We start from the raw sequence: 22,625 nt of genomic DNA, 5'->3' as shown, positions 1-22,625 counted from the left end.
TAGTTGGCAGAATTGCATAGAAACATAGATACATTAATAGATGTGAAATGCATTATATAATAGACAAATGTGAAGGCACTATATGATAGATAGATAGATAGATAGATAGATAGATAGATAGATAGATAGATAGATAGATAGATAGATAGATAGATGTCAAAGGCACTATATAATAGATATGTGAAAGACACTACATGATTGATAGATAGATGTGAAAGGCACTATATAATGGAAAGAAAGAAAGAAAGAAAGAAAGAAAGAAAGAAAGAAAGAAAGAAAGAAAGAAAGAAAGAAAGAAAGAAAGAACTACATACAACTAAATACTGCATCACTAAAATCTTTGTTTGGAAAACACCACAGTACTCATATGACTGCATGTGAAAGGAACTATATGATTGATAGATAGATATGAAAGGCACTATATAATAGATAGATAGATAGATAGATGGATATGAAAGGCACTATATAATAGATAGCTAGATAGATATCAAAGGAACTATATAACAGATAGATATGAAAGGCACTATATGATAGATAGATAGATATGAAAGGAACTAGATAATAGATATGAAAGGCACTATATAATAGATAGATATGAAAGGCACTGTATAATAGATAGATATGAAAGGCACTATATAATAGATAGGTAGCTAGATAGATATCAAAGGAACTATACAACAGATAGATAGATATGAAAGGCACTATATGATTGATAGATAGACAGATCTGAAAGGCACTGTATAATAGATAGGTAGCTAGATAGATATTAAAGGAACTATACAACAGATAGATAGATATGAAAGGCACTATATAATAGATAGATAGATAAATAGATATGAAAGGAACTATATAATAGATAGATAGATATCAAAGGAACTACATAATAGATAGATATGAAAGGCACTATATAATAGATAGATATCAAAGGCACTATATAATAGATAGAATAGTTGGCAGCACTACATAGATTTTGAAAGGCACTATATAAATGATAGACAGACAGAATGAACGACCCTTATTTTTCTCCAGGGAGAAATTTTGGCTTGTCCTCAAGTGCTCACATGTCCCCCACTTTGTGAATTTAGTGCCAACAAACAGATAGGGCGTATTCCCCCTCTGTAAATTTACTGCAGTCATCAAGTCAGGGAGAGGAGGTCACGTGTGATCGTCAGAATGTTACACGACTCAAGTGCAATCCTCAGTGCTTTCTCTCCTTGGTGAATTGACCCCGATAGTCAGAGTGAGGGTTGAGGGGTCCTCCAGGATCGGCCGCGGTCCTCCTGCCACTGCTGTGAATCAAGCGTGATCGTTTTTGGGGTTTCGTTTAAGGTTGGCCCACAGGTTGGAATACTCTGACTTCCTCATAACAATTTTAACAATATCTGCACAAAAATAAAAACAAACACATAGAGCATAATATTCGAAAAGCATAAGAAGTAACCATCAAACAGAAAACAATCATAAGCTGAACCCTATCCCAAACATTTGCAGTGTGTAGTTGTGATTTCTTGCGCCTCTTGTTTTGCGCGCGTGCCGCCCTGTGCACGATGTCTTAACCTTCAATATGCTGTAACCTCAGAGTGACGCTGCAGCTCTGTGGCTGTCACTGTTGAAGTTGTGACCGTATCTCTTCCGGTGAAGCCGTCACTGTTTTCTTCTTCAGGGTATTAGTTCCTTTTTTTGTTTTTTTGTATGTTGATATGTGAGCTGATGCATGGGACCTTCCTCTTCACTCCCTTAAGCCTCCTCATCTCCAGGCCCCTGAGTCAGAGGAGCAGCCTTTCCAGTGAGAATCCCGAGTTTGTGATCGCCGTGTACTTTCAAACAGTCAAGAGTGGAGTGTCACAGCGTCAAAGGAAACCAAACCACCGGACACGGAGCTCTGTGTGTCGCCTGTCTGTGTAAACACAGCACAAGCATCAGAGCAAATCTGAAGAGACGATGACTAATGCTGGAGTTTTGTTTTGTATCACATGTAAGTTTTTCACATCACATTTTTAGTAGCTATGCTCGGATTTGCCACCAGTGACTCCAATGAGTCATCCGAAACCTCCGCCTCTGAGCCACCCAGAGGTGAGCGCTGCCTCTTTGTTCTCCGCTGTCTCTTTAAGTCTGCAGATTGTTTGAGCTCCTCATTCCCTCACGACTCTCCCTCTCGAACAGAAGGTGCCCTCCACCTCAGCCACCAGCTCTTTCATCCGTCCAATGGGCATCACGTGTTGAGCAAGTTGGAAGTCTGTTGCTGTTGTGATGGACAGCCAGGTGTATCGGAAGGACCAGGGGAAGGAGCTTACATGATGGGGGTCAGTACCTCCCTCGGAGTCCATCCCTCCGGCTTGCTATGGTGCCAGTAGGGTTTGAGCATAGAAGCTGGTGCCCGTGGTGCCGCCAAGGGGTCACAAGGGAAAATGGCTGAGTCTTCCTTGGTAGGACCACCACCACACCCGGAAGGAGATCACGGGGAACCTGGGGTACTTCTGGGTGCTCTATTAAAGGGGCTGCCACACTCTGTTTGGGGAGCCAGTGTTGGGAGGAAGAGGATGGAGCCTGAGGAAGGAGTGGAGGTGAAGGAAGGAAGGAGAGAACTGTGTGGTGTGCTATGGGGAGTGAGGAAAAGCGCTTCCCCACTGAATGACATGTGTGCTGTGCTGAACTTGTGGGCTCCGTGCCTGTTGTGTCCGGGGTTTGGGGAGCTGTACGCCCCCCGGTGTCCACGCTGCTTAAAGCACGACGTTTTTCAGAGTAGGCTGGAGGCTTCGGCTTTTCCCAGCGTCATATTAGACAGTAGCAAGCAGTCCCTGTGTCACAGACCAAGGCGTCGTTGCTCCTCTAAGGCAGGCAGCCCTGAAGCTCCTAATGGCCACCGACTTCCAGCGCCACATTTATTTGTCTAGCTCCCAATCCAGAAAGGACAGATACTTCGGAAGCGTAGCGAAAGTAACGTTATGGCACGTCTCGGAACTCGTCCTCCATGGTCAGCAGTCGCTTTTGCCCTCACCCTGTAGTTGTTGTCCTTACCTCAATCGAGCCGTTCAGATGGTCCTCAAGTGCTCACATGTGACACTCACTGTGTGCCAGCACAGCCTGGTCATTGCTAAATCACAGCATAGTTAACAACATTCCTGCCACCCTTACATCTTCTGCTGCATCCGAGTTTGGCCCCTCTATCATAATATGTAAGTAATGCAGCAGTGACGGGCATCCTGGCTTTACCCGTCCCTGCCTATCCTGGTCCAGATGGTTCTCCTTCTGCCCTTAGACTGACTGCCTGACCCTTGTATTGATTTCCTATCTGGCTGCGGTCCCTCCAGTCCGTCCACCGGTCTATCTAAGTGCCTTCATCAATATCTTCCCGTTAACTTGATCAGATATCTTCTAGAACCTTCCATCCATTGATGCAGACCCCTTTCTATTAGGACAATCAATGCTCTTCAGGGGAATTAAGCTCCATTGTTCACTCTAAATTTGCAGACTCAATGCCATTATGGATCTCACCTGAAAGAAGACGAAGTGCCACCTAGCCATGAATTGGTTTAGAGTTGGGGCTTTGATTTTGCTTAAATCGATTTGAATTTCATTCGGTGAGGGCATCATGCAGAGATCAAATTTATATAAAATTAAGGAGTGACTAAGAAAAGAAGGCAAAAATGATATGCTCTCTCTATATATATACTTTATATATATTATATATTACCATGAGTGAGCACTTCGGTTACTTTTGCCTCACCAGCTAGAGCACCATGGGACTTGGAGCTTTTCTTTAGACATTTCAATGAGAGTGGCTGAAATGGGGTCAACACGTGACCTTTGACCTGACCTGCCATCTATGAACTCCGGAGAGCTTGTTCAGTGCGTATCATCCATCACGGGAGACAGCCTGGGTCACCTGGTACCTGTCTGTCACGGACCCCGCGCCGGTTTAGTTCCTGACACGGCATGATGATGGATCGACCCCCGCCTCTTTATTGTTCGCCTGCTCGGCTTTGCTCTCCCATAAGAATTTCACGCTGTTTTTATTTTATTTTACCATTTCGACACTAAAGCCTGACATGCCACCCTCTGAGCTGCACTCCTCCTTTTTTTTAGACCGTTTCATCACGGTTTCCGCATGTGTTTCGATGCTAATGCTCAAATTAAAAGCGAGGTACGACACCCGGCATCCCCTGGAGCCCACCTAATGCAAGGCAAATGGCTCTCTTCAAGTAGCGCCGTCTCACTGTAAAATACGCATGCAGGCACCTCAACGTCTCATTACTGGGAAAGACCGTCATACGAGTAACTTGGCTGCTTCCACTAGTAAAGGTTTTCACAGCTGGCGGGCGGGGGGGGGGCCTGGGGGGGGCGGGAGTCTGCAGGGGATTCAGGAACACCAAAATAACAAAAAAAAAAAAGGGGGCAACCGTGCCTTACCTGCTTCATACCTGTCCTGGATCAAAATTTACCAAAGCCAGACCAGGGCCCGTATTTATCCAGGGTCTCCCACTGGCTCAAAAATCTCAGAGTGTCACAAATTTGGTCCTACCCTTCGTAATTAGGAGTGACACTCACTGTCTGTGCACTCACACGTCCAAGCAACAACAGCAACTGATTTATTTGTTGTATAGCTGCTTTGTCGTGGTCGAGTTCTCTATGACTCTACTCTCCGCTTTTGTATTCTTTATTGTGTGGACTTTGTCTGAATGCATCAAATCCCGCAGGCTATTTATGAGTAATTGTACTTTATAACTTCTCCCCATCTTCTCTTCTACAACAACAACATTTATTTCTATAGCACATTTTCATACAAAAAGTAGCTCAAAGTGCTTTACATAATGAAGAAAAGAAAAATAAAAGACAAAATAAAAAATTAAAATAAGACATTAGTTAACATAGAAAGGAGTAAGGTCCGATGGCCAGGGTGGACAGAAAAAAACAAAAAAAACTCCAGAAGGCTGGAGAAAAAAATAAAATCTGCAGGGGTTCCAGGCCACGAGACCACCCAGTCCCCTTTGGGCATTCTACCTAACATAAATGAAATAGTCCTCTTTGTAGTTAGGGTTCTCACGGAGTCACTTGATGCTGATGGTCATATAGACTTCTGGCTTTTAATCCATCCATCATTGTTGGAACATCATGGTGCTTTGGGTAGATGGTGATGGCGCACGCCACCACTAACAGGACACCGGAAAAGGAAACAGAAGAGAGAGTAGGGGTTAGTACAGATTTTGAATGAATAGTTATTATAATGAATTGGATATACAGAGTATCAGGAATAATTACAGTGAAGTTATGAGAAGGCCATGTTACAGTAATGTGTTTTCAGCAGTTGTTTAAAGTGCTCCACTGTATTAGCCTGGCGAATTCCTACTGGCAGGCTATTCCAGATTTTAGGTGCATAACAGCAGAAGGCCGCCTCACCACTTCTTTTAAGTTTTGCTCTTGGAATTCTAAGGAGAAATTCAGTTGAGGATCTGAGGTTACGATTTGGAATATAAGGTGTCAGACATTCCGATATATAAGCCGGGGCGAGATTATTTAAGGCTTTATAAACCATAAGCAGAATTTTAAAGTCAATCCTGAATGACACAGGTAACCAGTGTAGTGACATCAAAAGTGGAGAGATGTGCTGGGATTTTCTTTTCCTGGTAAGGATTCGATCAGCTGCATTCTGCACTAGTTGCAAACGATTGATGTCTTTTTTGGGTAGTCCTGAGAGGAGTGCGTTACAGTAATCTAGCCGACTGAAAACAAACGCGTGAACTAATTTCTCAGCATCTTTCGATGATATAAGAGGTCTAACTTTTGCTATGTTTCTTAAGTGAAAAAATGCTGTCCTAGTGATCTGATTAATATGCAATTTAAAATTCAGATTACAATCAACGGTTACCCCTAAGCTTTTTACCTCCGATTTGACTTTTAATCCTAATGTATCAAGTTTATTTCTAATAGCCTCATTGTATCCATTATTGCCAATCACTAAGATTTCGGTTTTCTCTTTATTTAATTTGAGAAAGTTACTATTCATCCATTCTGAGATACAGGTTAGACATTGTGTTAGCGAATCAAGAGATTCGGGGTCATCAGGTGCTATTGATAAATACAGCTGTGTGTCATCAGCATAGCTGTGGTAGCTCACGTTATGTCCCGAGATAATCTGACCTAATGGAAGCATGTAGATTGAATGTGTAGACAATGACAGGTCAGAATGTTTCACAGCAGAAGGATATCAAGAATGTCAGAATCCTTAAAGGTCAGTAGGAGATCTTCAGTTCTTTTCTACCTGCTCGTCTTTACAGGACAGGGGCTCGCATGTCTAAAAGTTCTGTTTTTAGAGGTGGTTGAGGCCGTGTGGAAGATCCCAGGGGGCAGCCTGGTGTTAAGGAGTCTGACAGCTTGGGGGTAAAAACTCTCCTGCAGCCTCGCAGATCTGTCTCTGATGCTGCAATATCTTCTCATGGATGGCAGAAGTGTGAAAGTCCATGTGAGGGGTGTAAGGGGTCCTGCTCAATGCTGTGGGCCTTGCGGACGCTGCGTTTGTAAAATATGCCCTGTAGTGAAGGGAGAGGCACCCCAGTAATGTTCTCTGCTGGCTTCATTATCCTTTGCAGGCGCTTGCGGTCGGATATGTTGCAGTTGCCATACCAGACAGTGATACAGCTGGTCAGAACACTCTCAATGGTGCCTCTGCAGAACATGGTGAGGATGGAAGGGGGAAGACTTGCTCGCTTCATCTGCCTCAGGAAGTGTAGTCTCTGCTGGGCTTTCTTGGTTAGTGATGAGATGTTACACATTCATGTAAGTTCCTCAATTATGTGCACACTGAGGAACTTGGTACTCCTAACAGTCTCCACATCTAAACCGTTGATGCTGAGTGGGATGTGGGCAGGATGTGATTTTTTGAAGTCTCTTTTGTCTTGTCAACATTGAGAGATAGATTGTTGTCTTCACACCATGCGGACAGCCGTTCCACCTCCTGTCTGTATTCTGTTTCATCATCCCTGCTTATCTTGCTGCCTCAGGAAAGCGGAAAACATCCTAAAAGGCTCCTCACACCCCGCTCATGACATGTTCCAACTGTTGCCGTCAAGCAAAAGATGTAGGAGCATCAAAACAAAGACTAATAGACTGAATAGAAGTTTCTACCCTGTTGCTATTAGGGCACTGAATGCCACCTCATCACCTCCAATGCAACTTGTTGACTACGGTGTAATTGATGACATCTTGTGTGACTGTGTTTATGTGCAATAAGGTCTCATGTTGAATGTTTGTGTTCTACCTCATTTCTTCTTATCCTTTCCTATCCTTTTCTAATTATATTTATTTATATTTTGACACCTCAGGGACGGCACCTAATTCCGTTGTATTTGTTACAATGACAATGAAGATATTCTGATTCTGTATTTTTGAGTGGCCGTATAAGTCGGGGTCTGATTTTATGATCGACTTTTTGGGTTTCAAGACCTTTCTTATACGCAAGTACAGGTGCTGGTTATAAAATTAGAATATCATGACAAAGTTAATTTATTTCAGTAATTCCATTCAAAAAGTGAAACTTGTATATTAGATTCATTCATTACACACAGACTGATGTATTTCAAATGTTTATTTCTTTTAATGTTGATGATTATAACTGACAACTAATGAAAGTCCCAAATTCAGTATCTCGGAAAATTAGAATATTGTGAAAAGGTTCAATATTGAAGACACCTGGTGCCACACTCTAATCAGCTAATTACCTCAAAAGCCTTTAAATGGTCTCTCAGTCGAGTTCTGTAGGCTACACAATCATGGGGAAGACTGCGGACTTGACAGTTGTCCAAAAGACGACCATTGACACCTCGCACAAGGAGGGCAAGACACAAAAGGTCATTGCTAAAGAGGCTGGCTGTTAACAGAGCTCTGTGTCCAAGCACATTAATAGAGAGGCGAAGGGAAGGACAAGATGTGGTACAAAAAAGTGGACAAGCAATAGGGATAACCGCACCCTGGAGAGGATTGTGAAACAAAACCCATTCAAAAATGTGGGGGAGATTCACAAAGAGTGTACTGCAGCTGGAGTCAGTGCTTCAAGAACCACCACACACAGACGTATGCAAGACATGGGTTTCAGCTGTCGCATTCCTTGTGTCAAGCCACTCTTGAACAAGAGACAGCGTCAGAAGCGTCTCGCCTGGGCTAAAGACAAAAAGGACTGGACTGCTGCTGAGCGGTCCAAAGTTATGTTCTCTGATGAAAGTAAATTTTGCATTTCCTTTGGAAATCAAGGTCCCAGAGTCTGGAGGAAGAGAGGAGAGGCACAGAATCCACGTTGCGTGAGGTCCAGTGTAAAGTTTCCACAGTCAGTGATGGTTTGGGTGCCATGTCATCTGCTGGTGTTGGTCCATTGTGTTTTCTGAGGTCCAAGGTCAACGCAGCCGTCTACCAGGAAGTTTTAGAGCACTTCATGCTTCCTGCTGCTGACAAACTTTATAGAGATGCAGATTTCATTTTCCAACAGGACCTGGCACCTGCACACAGTGCCAAAGCTACCAGTACCTGGTTTAAGGACCATGGTATCCCTGTTCTTGATTGGCCAGCAAACTCGCCTGACCTTAACACCATAGAAAATCTATGGGGTATTGTGAAGAGGAAGATGCAATACGCCAGACCCAACAATTCAGAAGAGCTGAAGGCCACTATCAGAGCAACATGGGCTCTCATAACACCTGAGCAGTGCCACAGACTGATCGACTCCATGCCACGCCGCATTGCTGCAGTAATCCAGGCCAAAGGAGCCCCAACTAAATATTGAGTGCTGTACCTGCTCATACTTTTCATGTTCATACCTTTTAGTTGGCCAACATTTCTAAAAATCCTTTTTTTGCATTGGTCTTAATTGATATTCTAATTTTCCGAGATACTGAATTTGGGACTTTCATTAGTTGTCAGTTATAATCATCAACATTAAAAGAAATAAACATTTGAAATACATCAGTCTGTGTGTAATGAATGAATCTAATATACAAGTTTCACTTTTTGAATGGAATTACTGAAATAAATCAACTTTGTCATGATATTTTAATTTTATGACCAGCACCTGTATATACGGTATGTTACAACTTTAAATAATGTGTTATTGATAACATTCAGAAAATATCAACAATAAGCAAAGTACAAGTGAATTTTAGCAACCATACATCCTGATAAATGCTGATGTGGAGTTTCAGGCGGCACACTGACTTGTTAGTTACCTAAAATGTCTCAAGTTAAGTCATCACTTCTAGCTTCCTTCAGGACGGGCCGCATGCCTGTCTCAATGTGGCTGCTGAGCCGCGCTCTTCAGTGTGGCAATGGTGAGAGAGGAGAGGGAGGGAGAGGTAAAGGAACTGAATTTATACCGTCTCTGTTCAAATCCTACAGCCAATAGGGCGTTGTGGTACAGAATGGCTTCTGATCCCAAACCAAACAGTCAACTGCAGAGCGGTGGAATTCTGGTGCGACTCGTCCCCCCCAGTTACCGGCTTATTTTCACACCTGACCCCAAGAAACATTTGTTGGGTGAAGTTTGCCAGCCAGGTAGTTTGGCTTTTTAGTTTTGGGGTTAATTGAGAGAGTACAGTATGTCCTGTAGAGAATCATTTGTCAAACTGGTTTTAGGCACCTCTCTTGTGCGAAGAAAGTACAGAAACACAGGTAAAGATTTGGGAAGTCCCCCAACACCAGTCCCCCCCCCCCCCCCCCCCATATGCTGTAGCAACAAAGTGATGAGTAGCCACAAAGGACTGAGTCAACTATCGACTGACTATCAGAGTGAAGGCTTAGGTGTTTAGAGGTGAAGGACAGGAAGGGGTGTGGTCTCAGCTGGGAATGAGGTCTGCAGGGGGTGTGGTGTAGTGGCAGAAGTGGGCGGAGTCTTAGTTGGGTTTCTCTTCTCAGTCTGTGGAAGAGGAAGTAAAGGCATTAGTACCGTTCATCAACCCCTGGCTCTGTTTAGCCCTTAGGCTGCCTCCATACACACGTGTATAACTTATTCCTAAGTCAGTACTAAAGACTGGGAGTGTGTGTGTGGGGGGGGTCTTTAAACATCAAAGCATTGCTGTTCTCGTGAATTAAACACTAATATCACATTTGCTTTGTCTGACTTACAAATAAAGACATGCAAAATATTTGTCAACTTATATGCAAAACCTCACACCACGGCAATAGCCCAGTAGCACATGAGGAATTCCTCAGTGGGCTTTACCAGGCCTTGTTTTTTGATAGCCCACCCAGCCTTGACTTCCTAAGAAAACAGGACCCCCCCCCCCCCACCTCCAAAAACCCTGGTAATAGAAAAATAGAAGAAATTATGGGAAAGGCAGTTCAGAGAGGAACCCCCTTCCAGATAACTAAAACGCACACAAAAGTGAGCACGAGTGAGTAATCCTCTCCACAGAGCTAGATGGCCACCTCAGAAATACAACACAACGTCCAAACTACGAGGCAAAATGCAAAAAGAGATAATACCATTCACTAAATACAGAACTATCATGTATATGAATACAGACTTGTTCAAATACTTCAAAAATAAAGTAGAAGACAACTTAACATAAATGATAAACGGCAATTTGTGTCTCTCAGCTAATTGTACAACCACAGCCAGATTGAAGAGATGGCGTCACAAGCCAGACACAGTCAGAGTCCTGGAGACCTTGGCCAACAAGGCGCCTCCACACTATTGGCTGTTCTACAGCTGAGTCCGTGCTGGGCCAGCCAATCAGATGAAAGTAGCCTCCTACCTCAAGATTCCAGTGCTCCTTTATCTGAGGTGACTTTTCCATAGGCTGGCAAACAGCTTGGCAGTAGAGCAGTGGCACCAAGTGCCACCAGAGGACACTGAAAAGAGAAACAGAACAGGTGAGGTTTAGTGACAGTTTTCAAATATCGTATTCCTTATATTTTAGTACTAATGCAGTATGTGCCGCGAATCAGCAGCTCTAGTCAGGGTATGCTAAACTGTAGTTGTGAGTCTTCAGCCTGATTTAACAGCTGAGACTGGATGGAGGGGCATCTCTTATAATAGCAGGCAGACCACGCCACAGCTTCGCTGTAACTAAAAGCTCGACCTTCCAGCTATTTCATGAGTCCTTGGAATCTTAAGCAGGCCGGCGTCTTGATATCTCAAAGTACGCTTAGGTATGTAGGCAATGAAAAGCTCAGATAAGTAAGCAGGACCTTGGCCATTTAAGGCTTTATATGTTAAAAGGGGGATTTTACAGTCTACCATAAACTTAACTGGGAGCCAGTGTGAGGACATGAGGACTGGGGTTATATGTTTGCATTTCCTTGTTCTTGTAATGATTCTTGCAACAGCAATTTTGAATGAACTGACAGCTGTATAAAGAACGATTTGAGCAACCAGTGATCAGCACATTGCAATGTCATAACAGGACAAAGGAGATGACAGGCGACACCAGACATCCTAATCTCGGCCTGTTCTCTGTGCTGCGGTCAGGTAAACAGTATGGCTGCCAAAAGTCCAGCTCAGAGACACTGAGGAAGAGGAGCTTCTGCCCACAGTCCATCTGCCTATTGTTAAATCTGTTAATGATTATTAATATTATTAAGTCATGTGTTATTCTTACTGCCCTTTTATAGTCTTCTTACAGGCACAGTCGGTCGGAGATGAGCAGCTAATCATTTCACAACGTATAATGCGTATATGGCAAATAAAATCTGAATATTGCTCAATGAGGGAAAAAATGAATTTAAATGATTTTAGCAAAAAGGCTGCAACATAACAAAATATGTAAAAAGTGAAGAGGTCCGAGTACTTTCTGAAGGCTTAAACATAACAAGAGGTGAGGTGAAGTTGGAGGAAAGATGAAGAAGATGCAGGCAAATGGCCTGACCAACGGGCCGACTAGCTTGTTTCAGAAACTCTAAAGCTGAGGGGTCAGAAGGCCCTCGAACTTCATCCACCCATCTGTACAATTATCTAAAGCCCCCTTTCTAGCTGTCTGGTCAGCAGGTACCAATCCACCCAACGACAGACACCAGGCAGGAGCCGTCCCCAGATGGGTTGCCATTGCAGCACATTAAAACCCTCACATACATTCACAGGGCCTGTTCAGAGTTGCCAGTCAACCGTGAAGCATATTTTTGGACGAGTGGAAAGAAAATGAAGCCCTCAGAGCAAGGCCACGTGGGCACAGAATGAATAGCCTCTGCTTTCACTCAGATGGTATCACAGTTTAAAACCCAGACCAGAAGATTCAAAAATAGTTTGTACCCCCAAGCAGTACATGTCATGAACAGCTGAGGCCTTGAGATTGACTGACTGCTGCACTTTCACACCGGGTCTGTCAAATGACATTTCTGCTCCACTACCCATGGCACATTTCTCTAAACTGCTGTGTGCTGCCGCATTGCTTTTCTGTACTCTGGGTGAGCTGTGCAGTGTATGACTGCCATATTCCCATTCATTTTCATTGATGGGTTTCAAATAGCAATTCCAATATGCTGAGGGAGTTAAGCATGAACTTTGATTTGAACTCTGAACATGGACGCTCCATGCAAAGAGTACCACAGGAGTGTAAGTGAGCGTGTGCAGCGGGTCCGGGAAGGGAGTCAGACCCCTTGATGCTCTGCACACATTACTGCGCTGTAGTTTTAATTGTAAACAGACACAATTGCAATTTTCGCTCATCAGTCATACGCTCAATAACTCATCATGACAAAGTGAAAACGTGATTTCCGAAAGGCTTTTTGCTACAGCGTTTCTCCTGAATATTCACTGGAGGAGGCAGAGAGAACAAAAGATGCAGGCGTCCCGAGTCACCTGTGAAATTCCTGCACTTTGGGTTTCCCCACCTCTGGCATGTCAGGCATCTTGCATGTCCACTGCCTTCCTAAAATGAGAGTAGAACAGACTCTGAGGAACAGTGGCTATTAATGTTACATATACGGTATATGCATATGTACTCTGTCTGTGTGTGAAAAGGAATATACGATCCCTGCAAGGGGAGTAGTAGAGTGTGTACGCATGATGAGCCCAAAATAAGGGCGAAACACGTGTCGCGTACTCTTTGTATTATTTGACAGTAAACTATGCAACATATATATATATATATATATATATATATATATATACACAGTATATACAGTGTGTGTGTGTGCGAGTGATACAGTATCTGCCAAATAATACAAAGAGTACGCAATACATGTTTCACCTTTATTGGGGCTTGTCAGGTGTACTCTTTTTTGAATCCCTTTACAGGGATTGAACTTTGAACGAACACACACACACACACACACACACACACACATATATATATAGTGGCAGGTGGCTGGGGTCCATGCCCAGCCGGGACACCCTTGCACACACTACTGTATATTCAGAGGGGGCAGTCCTGGACAGTGCAATACCTCCCCCTGGACGCTAGATGGCAGCCCCCCCTCTGGGTTGGAGTGGTGCCTTGGTTTCCCACAGGGCTCCATGGGAATTGGAGTTGGGTGCCGCCCTGTTGGGTCCCGCAGGAACCGCCAGGGGGTGCTGTACCTGGGACTCCTGAGCCCGAGTGGGCAGCATATTCGTCACACCCGGAAGTGCAGCCGGAACTCTGCGATCAAACACCTGGAGCACTTCTGGGTGGGCTATAAAGGGAGTCAGCGACCCCGACTCAGTGGCCAGAGTTGGATGGAGGAAGACTAAACTTGTGGTGGTGGAAGAGCAAAAGGAGTGTTAGAGTGTGGTTTTTGTTCTTGGGACAGTGTTGTGGCTGGGGGGATTACGGGGAAGACGTATATATATATATACACACATATACAGTGGTGTGAAAAACTATTTGCCCCCTTCCTGATTTCTTATTCTTTTGCATGTTTGTCACACAAAATGTTTCTGATCATCAAACACATGTAACCATTAGTCAAATATAACACAAGTAAACACAAAATGCAGTTTGTAAATGGTGGTTTTTATTATTTAGGGAGAAAAAAAAATCCAAACCTACATGGCCCTGTGTGAAAAAGTAATTGCCCCCTGAACCTAATAACTGGTTGGGCCACCCTTAGCAGCAATAACTGCAGTCAAGCGTTTGCGATAACTTGCAATGAGTCTTTTACAGCGCTCTGGAGGAATTTTGGCCCACTCATCTTTGCAAAATTGTTGTAATTCAGCTTTATTTGAGGGTTTTCTAGCATGAACCGCCTTTTTAAGGTCATGCCATAGCATCTCAATTGGATTCAGGTCAGGACTTTGACTAGGCCACTCCAAAGTCTTCATTTTGTTTTTCTTCAGCCATTCAGAGGTGGATTTGCTGGTGTGTTTTGGGTCATTGTCCTGTTGCAGCACCCAAGATCGCTTCAGCTTGAGTTGACGAACAGATGGCCGGACATTCTCCTTCAGGATTTTTTGGTAGACAGTAGAATTCATGGTTCCATCTATCACAGCAAGCCTTCCAGGTCCTGAAGCAGCAAAACAACCCCAGACCATCACACTACCACCACCATATTTTACTGTTGGTATGATGTTCTTTTTCTGAAATGCTGTGTTCCTTTTATGCCAGATGTAACGGGACATTTGCCTTCCAAAAAGTTCAACTTTTGTCTCATCAGTCCACAAGGTATTTTCCCAAAAGTCTTGGCAATCATTGAGATGTTTCTTAGCAAAATTGAGACGAGCCCTAATGTTCTTTTTGCTTAACGGTGGTTTGCGTCTTGGAAATCTGCCATGCAGGCCGTTTTTGCCCAGTCTCTTTCTTATGGTGGAGTCGTGAACACTGACCTTAATTGAGGCAAGTGAGGCCTGCAGTTCTTTAGACGTTGTCCTGGGGTCTTTTGTGACCTCTCGGATGAGTCGTCTCTGCCCTCTTGGGGTAATTTTGGTCGGCCGGCCACTCCTGGGAAGGTTCACCACTGTTCCATGTTTTTGCCATTTGTGGATAATGGCTCTCACTGTGGTTCGCTGGAGTCCCAAAGCTTTAGAAATGGCTTTATAACCTTTACCAGACTGATAGATCTCAATTACTTCTGTTCTCATTTGTTCCTGAATTTCTTTGGATCTTGGCATGATGTCTAGCTTTTGAGGTGCTTTTGGTCTACTTCTCTGTGTCAGGCAGCTCCTATTTAAGTGATTTCTTGATTGAAACAGGTGTGGCAGTAATCAGGCCTGGGGGTGGCTACGGAAATTGAACTCAGGTGTGATACACCACAGTTAGGTTATTTTTTAACAAGGGGGCACTTACTTTTTCACACAGGGCCATGTAGGTTTGGATTTTTTTTCTCCCTAAATAATAAAAACCATCATTTAAAAACTGCATTTTGTGTTTACTTGTGTTATATTTGACTAATGGTTAAATGTGTTTGATGATCAGAAACATTTTGTGTGACAAACATGCAAAAGAATAAGAAATCAGGAAGGGGGCAAATAGTTTTTCACACCACTGTATATAATATATATATAATGGTCAAGTGAAGGGACTGCAAGTTGCCACTGGAAAACATTGGGGTGCCAATCCGGTCATTATCATTTAATTCCAGCAAAAATATTTTGATTAAATCAAATAAAAATGAGGGATGCTATGAGTGCCAAGAGAAAGGCTTGAAAAGTAGATTACCGTCAAGGCAAGATAACTGCAAAGCAGTCAGGGAGGAACTCCGTCCTGTGTGGGGTTTGATGCAAGACTGAACACCTCCTCCTGTCAGCAGAGGGATTTCATAGCTTGGGGAATGGAAGTGGCACAGTCAGTGGCCCTCACTGGGCATCTTCTCTGTGCTACAGTTGGAACAAGAGAGGAGGGAGTTAGCGTCAGTGCTTCCTCTTGGCCTGGAGTGGTATTACATACCCTGATGAGCCTGGAAAGTGGTCCAAAGATGTGCATTTGTGACTGTATATATACTGTATATATAACCAGTAACAGCGCACTGCTATAACAATAACGTTCAGTGAATACACTTGACTTATAGTTGTCATCCTCTTTCTCTGTACGTTTATCATTCATTTGCTCAGAGGTCGATGCAGTTGCTCCTGAGCAGCTCTTCTTTTCTCCACCCTAGCGGCCCTCTTCTTCCGTTGGCATCTTTTCACGTTAAAACTGATTAAGTCCGTGTTTGTGTTCTAATTACTTAGAACGTTTTTCTTAATTTTTCACTTAATCTGGCAATTAAGTCTTTAATCTGCCTCAGGAATGATTTAAGATATGAAGAGGTAAAGGAAGTGACGGTGAAGGTGGTAGAGATGAGAACGGCGGCTGCGCATGAGTGGATTCTATAATAAAATAAAACAAAGAGAAACAACCTTGGAGGTCAATCATCACCCCGAAAGCAGATAGAAGACGTCACGTAGGACATGTGTGCCAAATTTCAGGTCAATAGGTCAAACGGTTTGCGAGCTACAAGTGATTTAAAATCCTGGACAGACAAATGGACAGCCACGGTAGCGTATTATATACAGTATAAAGATTGTAACAAGCTAGCCTGGCCACAGACAGACATGGCACCAAAGTCCAAAACACACGCTGGTTATTTATACTATTTATTTACAGTGGTTCCGCCAACTCACACACTTACTCAGTCCTTTTTCCTCTCCTCGGCCACCTCCACTCCTTCCTCGCAAGCTCTGTCTTCCTCCTCCCGACTCCAGCTCGTCGAAGGGAGTGTGGCGGGCCCTTTTATCATGCCCTGGATGTGCTCCAGGTGCTTGATGATGGTCTTCTGGCAGCACTTCCTGGTGTGGCGGAAATGCTGTCCTCCAGGGCTCAGGAACCATCCAGTAAGCCCCTTGGTAGAAATCAGGGGGGCTGCCCTCTTTCGTCCAGGGGGGATATTGTCCCTCACCCGTGGCTTCCTTGATCCAGGCGTCCCGGTGGGGCAAGATCCCTGGCCGTCTGCCACAAGATACATATACTAGCTGTGCCCCGCGGCTCCGCCTGCATGGTACTGAAAGAGGACAGTGAGGAGGGCTCTGCCCAGCTCCCGACTCCTGATGTCAGGCTTCACCCTCCCCTCAGCCCTCGGATTTGCTTGAATATATCACTCCTGCAAGAAAACTCTGATTCTTAGCGTGATGTGAGATGTCGCAAAACTGGAATGTTCAAGCAAGTTATATTAAAAAAAAGATCTAAATCCATTAAGTTGTTCTCTTGTTTGCTAGCTAAGTGGAGGTATGGAACGACCCCAAGGCTGGCATGTGAATGAGGAGGGCCTGTCCCCCAACCTTTGGCCCACAGTGTCTCTCCTGGATTCACGAAAATAAATCGGTACCGCAAGTGATGTGAGAAGTCACAAAATCAACTGGAATGTTCAAGCAAATTCTAGAAAAGCACCCAATCTAAATCTGTTAAGTGGTTCTGTCTTGAAAAGCTTACAGACAGACAGATAGGCGTTGGATTTTTTTATACAGTGCATCCAGAAAGTATTCCCAGCACATCACTTTCTCCACATTTTCTTATGTCACAGCCTTATTCCAAAATGGATTAAATTCATTTTTTTCCTCAGCATTCTACACACAACACCCCATAATGACAACGTGAAAAAAGTTTACTTGAGGTTTTTGCAAATTTATTAAAAATAAAAAAATTGAGAAAGCACATGTACATAAGTATTCACAGCCTTTGCCATTAAGCTCAAAATTGAGCTCAGGTGCCTCCTGTTTCCCCTGATCATCCTTGAGATGTTTCTGCAGCTTCATTGGAGTCCACCTGTGGTAAATTCAGTTGACTGGACCTGATTTGGAAAGGCACACACCTGTCTATAGAAGGTCCCACAGTTGACAGTTCATGTCAGAGCACAAACCAAGCATGAAGTCAAAGGAATTGTCTGTAGACCTCTGAGACAGGATTGTCTCGAGGCACAAATCTGGGGAAGGTTACAGAAACATTTCTTCTGCTTTGAAGGTCCCAATGAGCACAGTGGCCTCCATCATCCGTAAGTGGAAGAAGTTCAAAACCACCAGGACTCTTCTTAGAGCTGGCCGGCCATCTAAACTGAGCGATCAGGGGAGAAGGGCCTTAGTCAGGGAGGTGACCAAGAACCCGATGGTCACTCTGTCAGAGCTCCAGAGGTCCTCTGTGGAGAGAGAACCTTCCAGAAGGACAACCATCTCTGCAGCAATCCACCAATCAGGCCTGTATGGTAGAGTGGCCAGACGGAAGCCACTCCTTAGTAAAAGGCACATGGCAGCCCACCTGGAGTTTGCCAAAAGGCACCTGAAGGACTCTCAGACCATGAGAAAGAAAATTCTCTGGTCTGATGAGACAAAGATTGAACTCTTTGGTGTGAATGCCAGGCGTCACGTTTGGAGGAAACCAGGCACCGCTCATCGCCAGGCCAATACCATCCCTACAGTGAAGCATGGTGGTGGCAGCATCATGCTGTGGGGAACTGGGAGACTAGTCAGGATAAAGGGAAAGATGACTGCAGCAATGTACAGAGACATCCTGGATGAAAACCTGCTCCAGAGCGCTCTTGACCTCAGACTGGGGCGACGGTTCATCTTTCAGCAGGACAACGACCCTAAGCACACAGCCAAGATATCAAAGGAGTGGCTTCAGGACAACTCTGTGAATGTCCTTGAGTGGCCCAGCCAGAGCCCAGACTTGAATCTGATTGAACATCTCTGGAGAGATCTTAAAATGGCTGTGCACCGACGCTTCCCATCCAACCTGATGGAGCTTGAGAGGTGCTGCAAAGAGGAATGGGCCAAACTGGCCAAGGATAGGTGTGCCAAGCTTGTGGCATCATATTCAACAAGACTTGAGGCTGGAATTGCTGCCAAAGGGGCATCGACAAAGTATTGAGCAAAGGCTGTGAATACTTATGGACATGGGATTTCTCAGTTTTTTTATATTTAATAAATGTGCAAAAACCTCAAGTAAACTTTTTTCACGTTGTCATTATGGGGTGTTGTGTGCAGAATTCTGAGGAAAAAAATGAATTTAATCCATCCATCCATCCGAATCCGAACACAGGGTCACTTGGAATAAGGCTGTAACATAACACAATGTGGCAAAAGTGATGCGCTGGGAATTCTTTCTGGATGCACTGTATAGATATACATACATACATACTGCATATATACACTGTATATGTACTATATATATATATATATATATTCTGTATATGCTATATATACACAGTATATGTATGTATAGCAGATCTGTATCTTGTCGTGTGTGGGCTGCTGAGTTGCACAAGGACAGGCAGGGGCGAACTGGACAAGTAGAACTTTAATTCTGGCGCTTGCAGGCACAGCACTCAATCTTGATTTAACAACAGGTCACTTCATTCAAATGCACAGCAAAGTGGACAACTTCCTAGCCATCCAATTCTCGAGTTTTAAAGGACCTCATAGTGGTCTTCCTCGAGAGGACCATCTATGGCCATCGCTCCATACATGTATGCAGACTAATTACAGGGAAAGCAGGGCAGGCCCCGGTCAGAATATTCTGAAAGTGAATTTCTAATCTCCAAGATGCTTTTTAACAGCCTGTGCGAGAGCCAAGCCTTTGGCGTGAAGTGCATGCTGGGTCCTTGGAGTGTAACGCACAAAGCCGCAGGCCCACGTCCCTAGCACTGACACACAAGTCACCTCACAGACCATAACTCGTCTTAGAGAAGTGTGAAATAACTGCTGTTTTTTTTTTTTGTTGAATACTTTTCATCAATAGAAAACTGCAATATCTGGAAGTGGTGGTAGAGACAGTGCTGATGAACGTCTTCTATTTACAGTAAGCGTGGTAGCGCAGGGAATTGTCATTTTCACCCTATTCATTTTAGATTACAGTTGTCAGGTTGCCCCTCTTTGACCAAAATACCCCGAGACCACATCCATGGGTCATGTTGAGTGAATGTTCATGATTATTACCACTCTGTGGGCACTGAGATCATGGGTAGAATACAGAGCGATGCCCGTCACACTTAGCTGGCAGCATCAGTCCAGGTGGTAGTACAGATATGCCAGGTGAAGAGCTTTGACCGAGGCAGGCAAATATATTTAGTTTTTCGTGTCCACAATCCACAAGAGCAAAAGAAAAGCAAGCAGGAACCACCAAAAACTACTTGATGAGAGTTTTGATGAAGGTACGGTATGAAGGCACATTGCTTGAGCACCCACTCCTAGCCTCTACTGTCTTTTGTTTTATTTCCTCTTCCTCTGCCATCTTGTGACTGCTGCCTAATAATTAGTGAGGCCAGAACAACAGAGCCAGGTGTGCAGGTCCGCGTTAATGTGTGGCCGGACCCTCGTAAGGCAGCTCGCCCCACCACTTAGGCTTTGTTCACTAACGCCTTCTTCTGTTTTTGTTCTCCTGTGCAGGAATCATCAGCATGTCAACTTTACGCTTCGGCCAGCACATCATCAAGGCTTCTGTAGTCTTCTATCGGACTGAATTGTCCTTTGCTTTGGTGAACAGAAAACCTGTCGTTCCTGGACGTATCCTTTTTTTTTTGTAAGCAAACGAATTAATCCGCATGACAGGCTATCATCACAGCACAATGATGGGATGTCGTCTCCGCATCAAGGACTGACCAGGTAAGATGCCAGTTTTTTTTTGCTGCTTCGGCCTGTGACTGCCGCATTTTCTGCTCGATGGTGTGGAACTACCATCAGTGGTTGCTTGGCAACAGCTAACAAAGGGGTAACAGGTTGGGTGACCTTACAAAATAAACAGATGTTTACTGAGAACAGTGAAGGGCTTAAGCACTGGAGCTTTAATTGAAAACAGAGCTTTACTCGACTTCTCTGACAGAGCGCTCGGCTTCGCTGCAGTTACGAGGTGGATACATTCTGACTATTTATAACTGCCAAGTGAGTTCGGTTAAAAAGACTCTAATGGAGCGCAAACTTCCTGTCAGCTTTTTAGTAATGCTGAATGTAATTGTTTATACCTAAATATACAGTAATGCAATGCTTTTTGTTTTTTTTACTTTGAGTTACATTAAATCACAGATGATTAAAAAATTTCATTACAGAAACTTGTATCGCCAAAAGACATTTACAAACAGGTTAGGGAGACAAGCCAACATGGCAGGCGTGAGAGTTTATTTATTCGGAGCTCAATTACAGAATAAAGTCAGGGTGCGGCAGTTTAATGGAAGTTGCTTTCATGGATTTGGTCAGTCTGAAAAGTAGAGTGAAACTTGAATTTATCTGTCAGAAGCTAATTAATAACTTGGGAGTGTCCGGTGAGATGTGGGGAACAAAACAGGTAAAGTTGGCTAATGGGTGGGGGGGGGGGCAAACTGGTGCTGAACTGGTCATAAAGGGAATACACTGGTGTGCATCAGCCAGGAAATCGGCTACCGCTCTGTGTTATATATACTCGTTTGAATGAATGTGTGGAAGAAGAAGAGGAGGAGGAGGAGTGTAATGGAGAGTAGTGGTGGTGAAGAGCTGAACTTCGCATTTAATAAGATATGTGTGGGTAAGAGGTGTGCTTTATGAACTTCATCTGAAGAAGGGAACAGGTGGATTAAAGCAAATACAGTATTTGAACAGCCGTTCCATGTAATGATAGAATTATAAGTGAGCATGATGGTAGAGTCGTGTACTTCTTTATTTGATTAGTTAAAGATTGTAGTAAGAATTAAAAAATATCTGTATGTCCGTCTGTCCATCCATTATATAGTGTCTTTTAATATCTGTCTATCTGTTACAGAGCACCCTTCATATCCATCCATCCATCTATTATATAGCCCCTTTCATATCTATCTATCTATCTATCTATCTATCTATCTATCTATCTATCTATCTATCTATCTATCTATCTATCTGTCTGTCTGTCTACCATATAGCGCCTTTCACTATCTATCTATCTATCTATCTATCTATCTATCTATCTATCTATCTATCTATCTATCTATCTATCTATCTATCTATCTGTCTGTCTGTCTACCATATAGCGCCTTTCACTATCTATCTATCTATCTATCTATCTATCTATCTATCTATCTATCTATCTATCTATCTATCTATCTATCTATCTATCTATCATATAGTGCCTTACATGTCTGTCTGTCTGTCTATCTATCTATCTATCTATCTATCTATCTATCTATCTATCTATCTATCTATCTATCTATCTATCTATCTGTCTGTCTGTCTGTCTGTCTGTCTGTCTGTCTGTCTACCATATAGCGCCTTTCACTATCTATCTATCTATCTATCTATCTATCTATCTATCTATCTATCTATCTATCTATCTATCTATCTATCTATCTATCTATCTATCTATCATATAGTGCCTTTCATATCTATCTGTCTGTCTGTCTGTCCGTCCATTATATAGTATCTTTCATATCTGTCTATCTGTTAAATAGAACCTTTCATATCCATCCATCTATTATATAGCACGTTTCATATCTATTGTCACAAAATCAAAGAAACCACAGAAAGCTTTGGGGCAGCCATCCATATTTTATTATTCCTTGGCACCAAAATGGTTTAAAGGTTTGTACTAATGTGTACAGATTGGAGTCCAGAATAGAACTGAGGGGATGGAGGAAAGGTGGCGGCTTTAAAGGTCAGTATAGGAAGTGACATCAAAGAGACAGGAACTGGAAGGGTCTTCATCCGTAGGCTCGCACCTGGAAGTGACATCAAAGGGGCCAGAACCAGGAATTATGTCATCAGGGCCAGGTGGAATTTCCTGTGAACGGTCTAAAGAAAAGCGAGAGAAAGAGTCCGTGTA

The 22,625-nt window shown here is 43.5% G+C and overlaps 1 protein-coding gene across 1 annotated transcript in view; it reads left to right on the top strand.

The window, feature by feature from the left end:
* fhit (fragile histidine triad diadenosine triphosphatase) overlaps positions 1-22,625 on the top strand; it is a 946,781-nt gene that overhangs the window by 187,522 nt on the left and 736,634 nt on the right. Inside the window, exon 2 of the mRNA XM_051921093.1 lies at positions 20,252-20,368. Within this exon, the coding sequence (XP_051777053.1) occupies positions 20,263-20,368 (106 nt within the window). The 5' untranslated portion in view covers positions 20,252-20,262. The remainder of the gene's footprint in view (positions 1-20,251; positions 20,369-22,625) is intronic.

Source organism: Erpetoichthys calabaricus, chromosome 18, assembly GCF_900747795.2.
Source record: "Erpetoichthys calabaricus chromosome 18, fErpCal1.3, whole genome shotgun sequence".
NCBI lineage: Eukaryota > Metazoa > Chordata > Cladistia > Polypteriformes > Polypteridae > Erpetoichthys > Erpetoichthys calabaricus.
The sequence above is the reverse complement of the archived record's forward strand: the minus strand, read 5'-3'. Positions and strand labels throughout refer to the sequence as shown.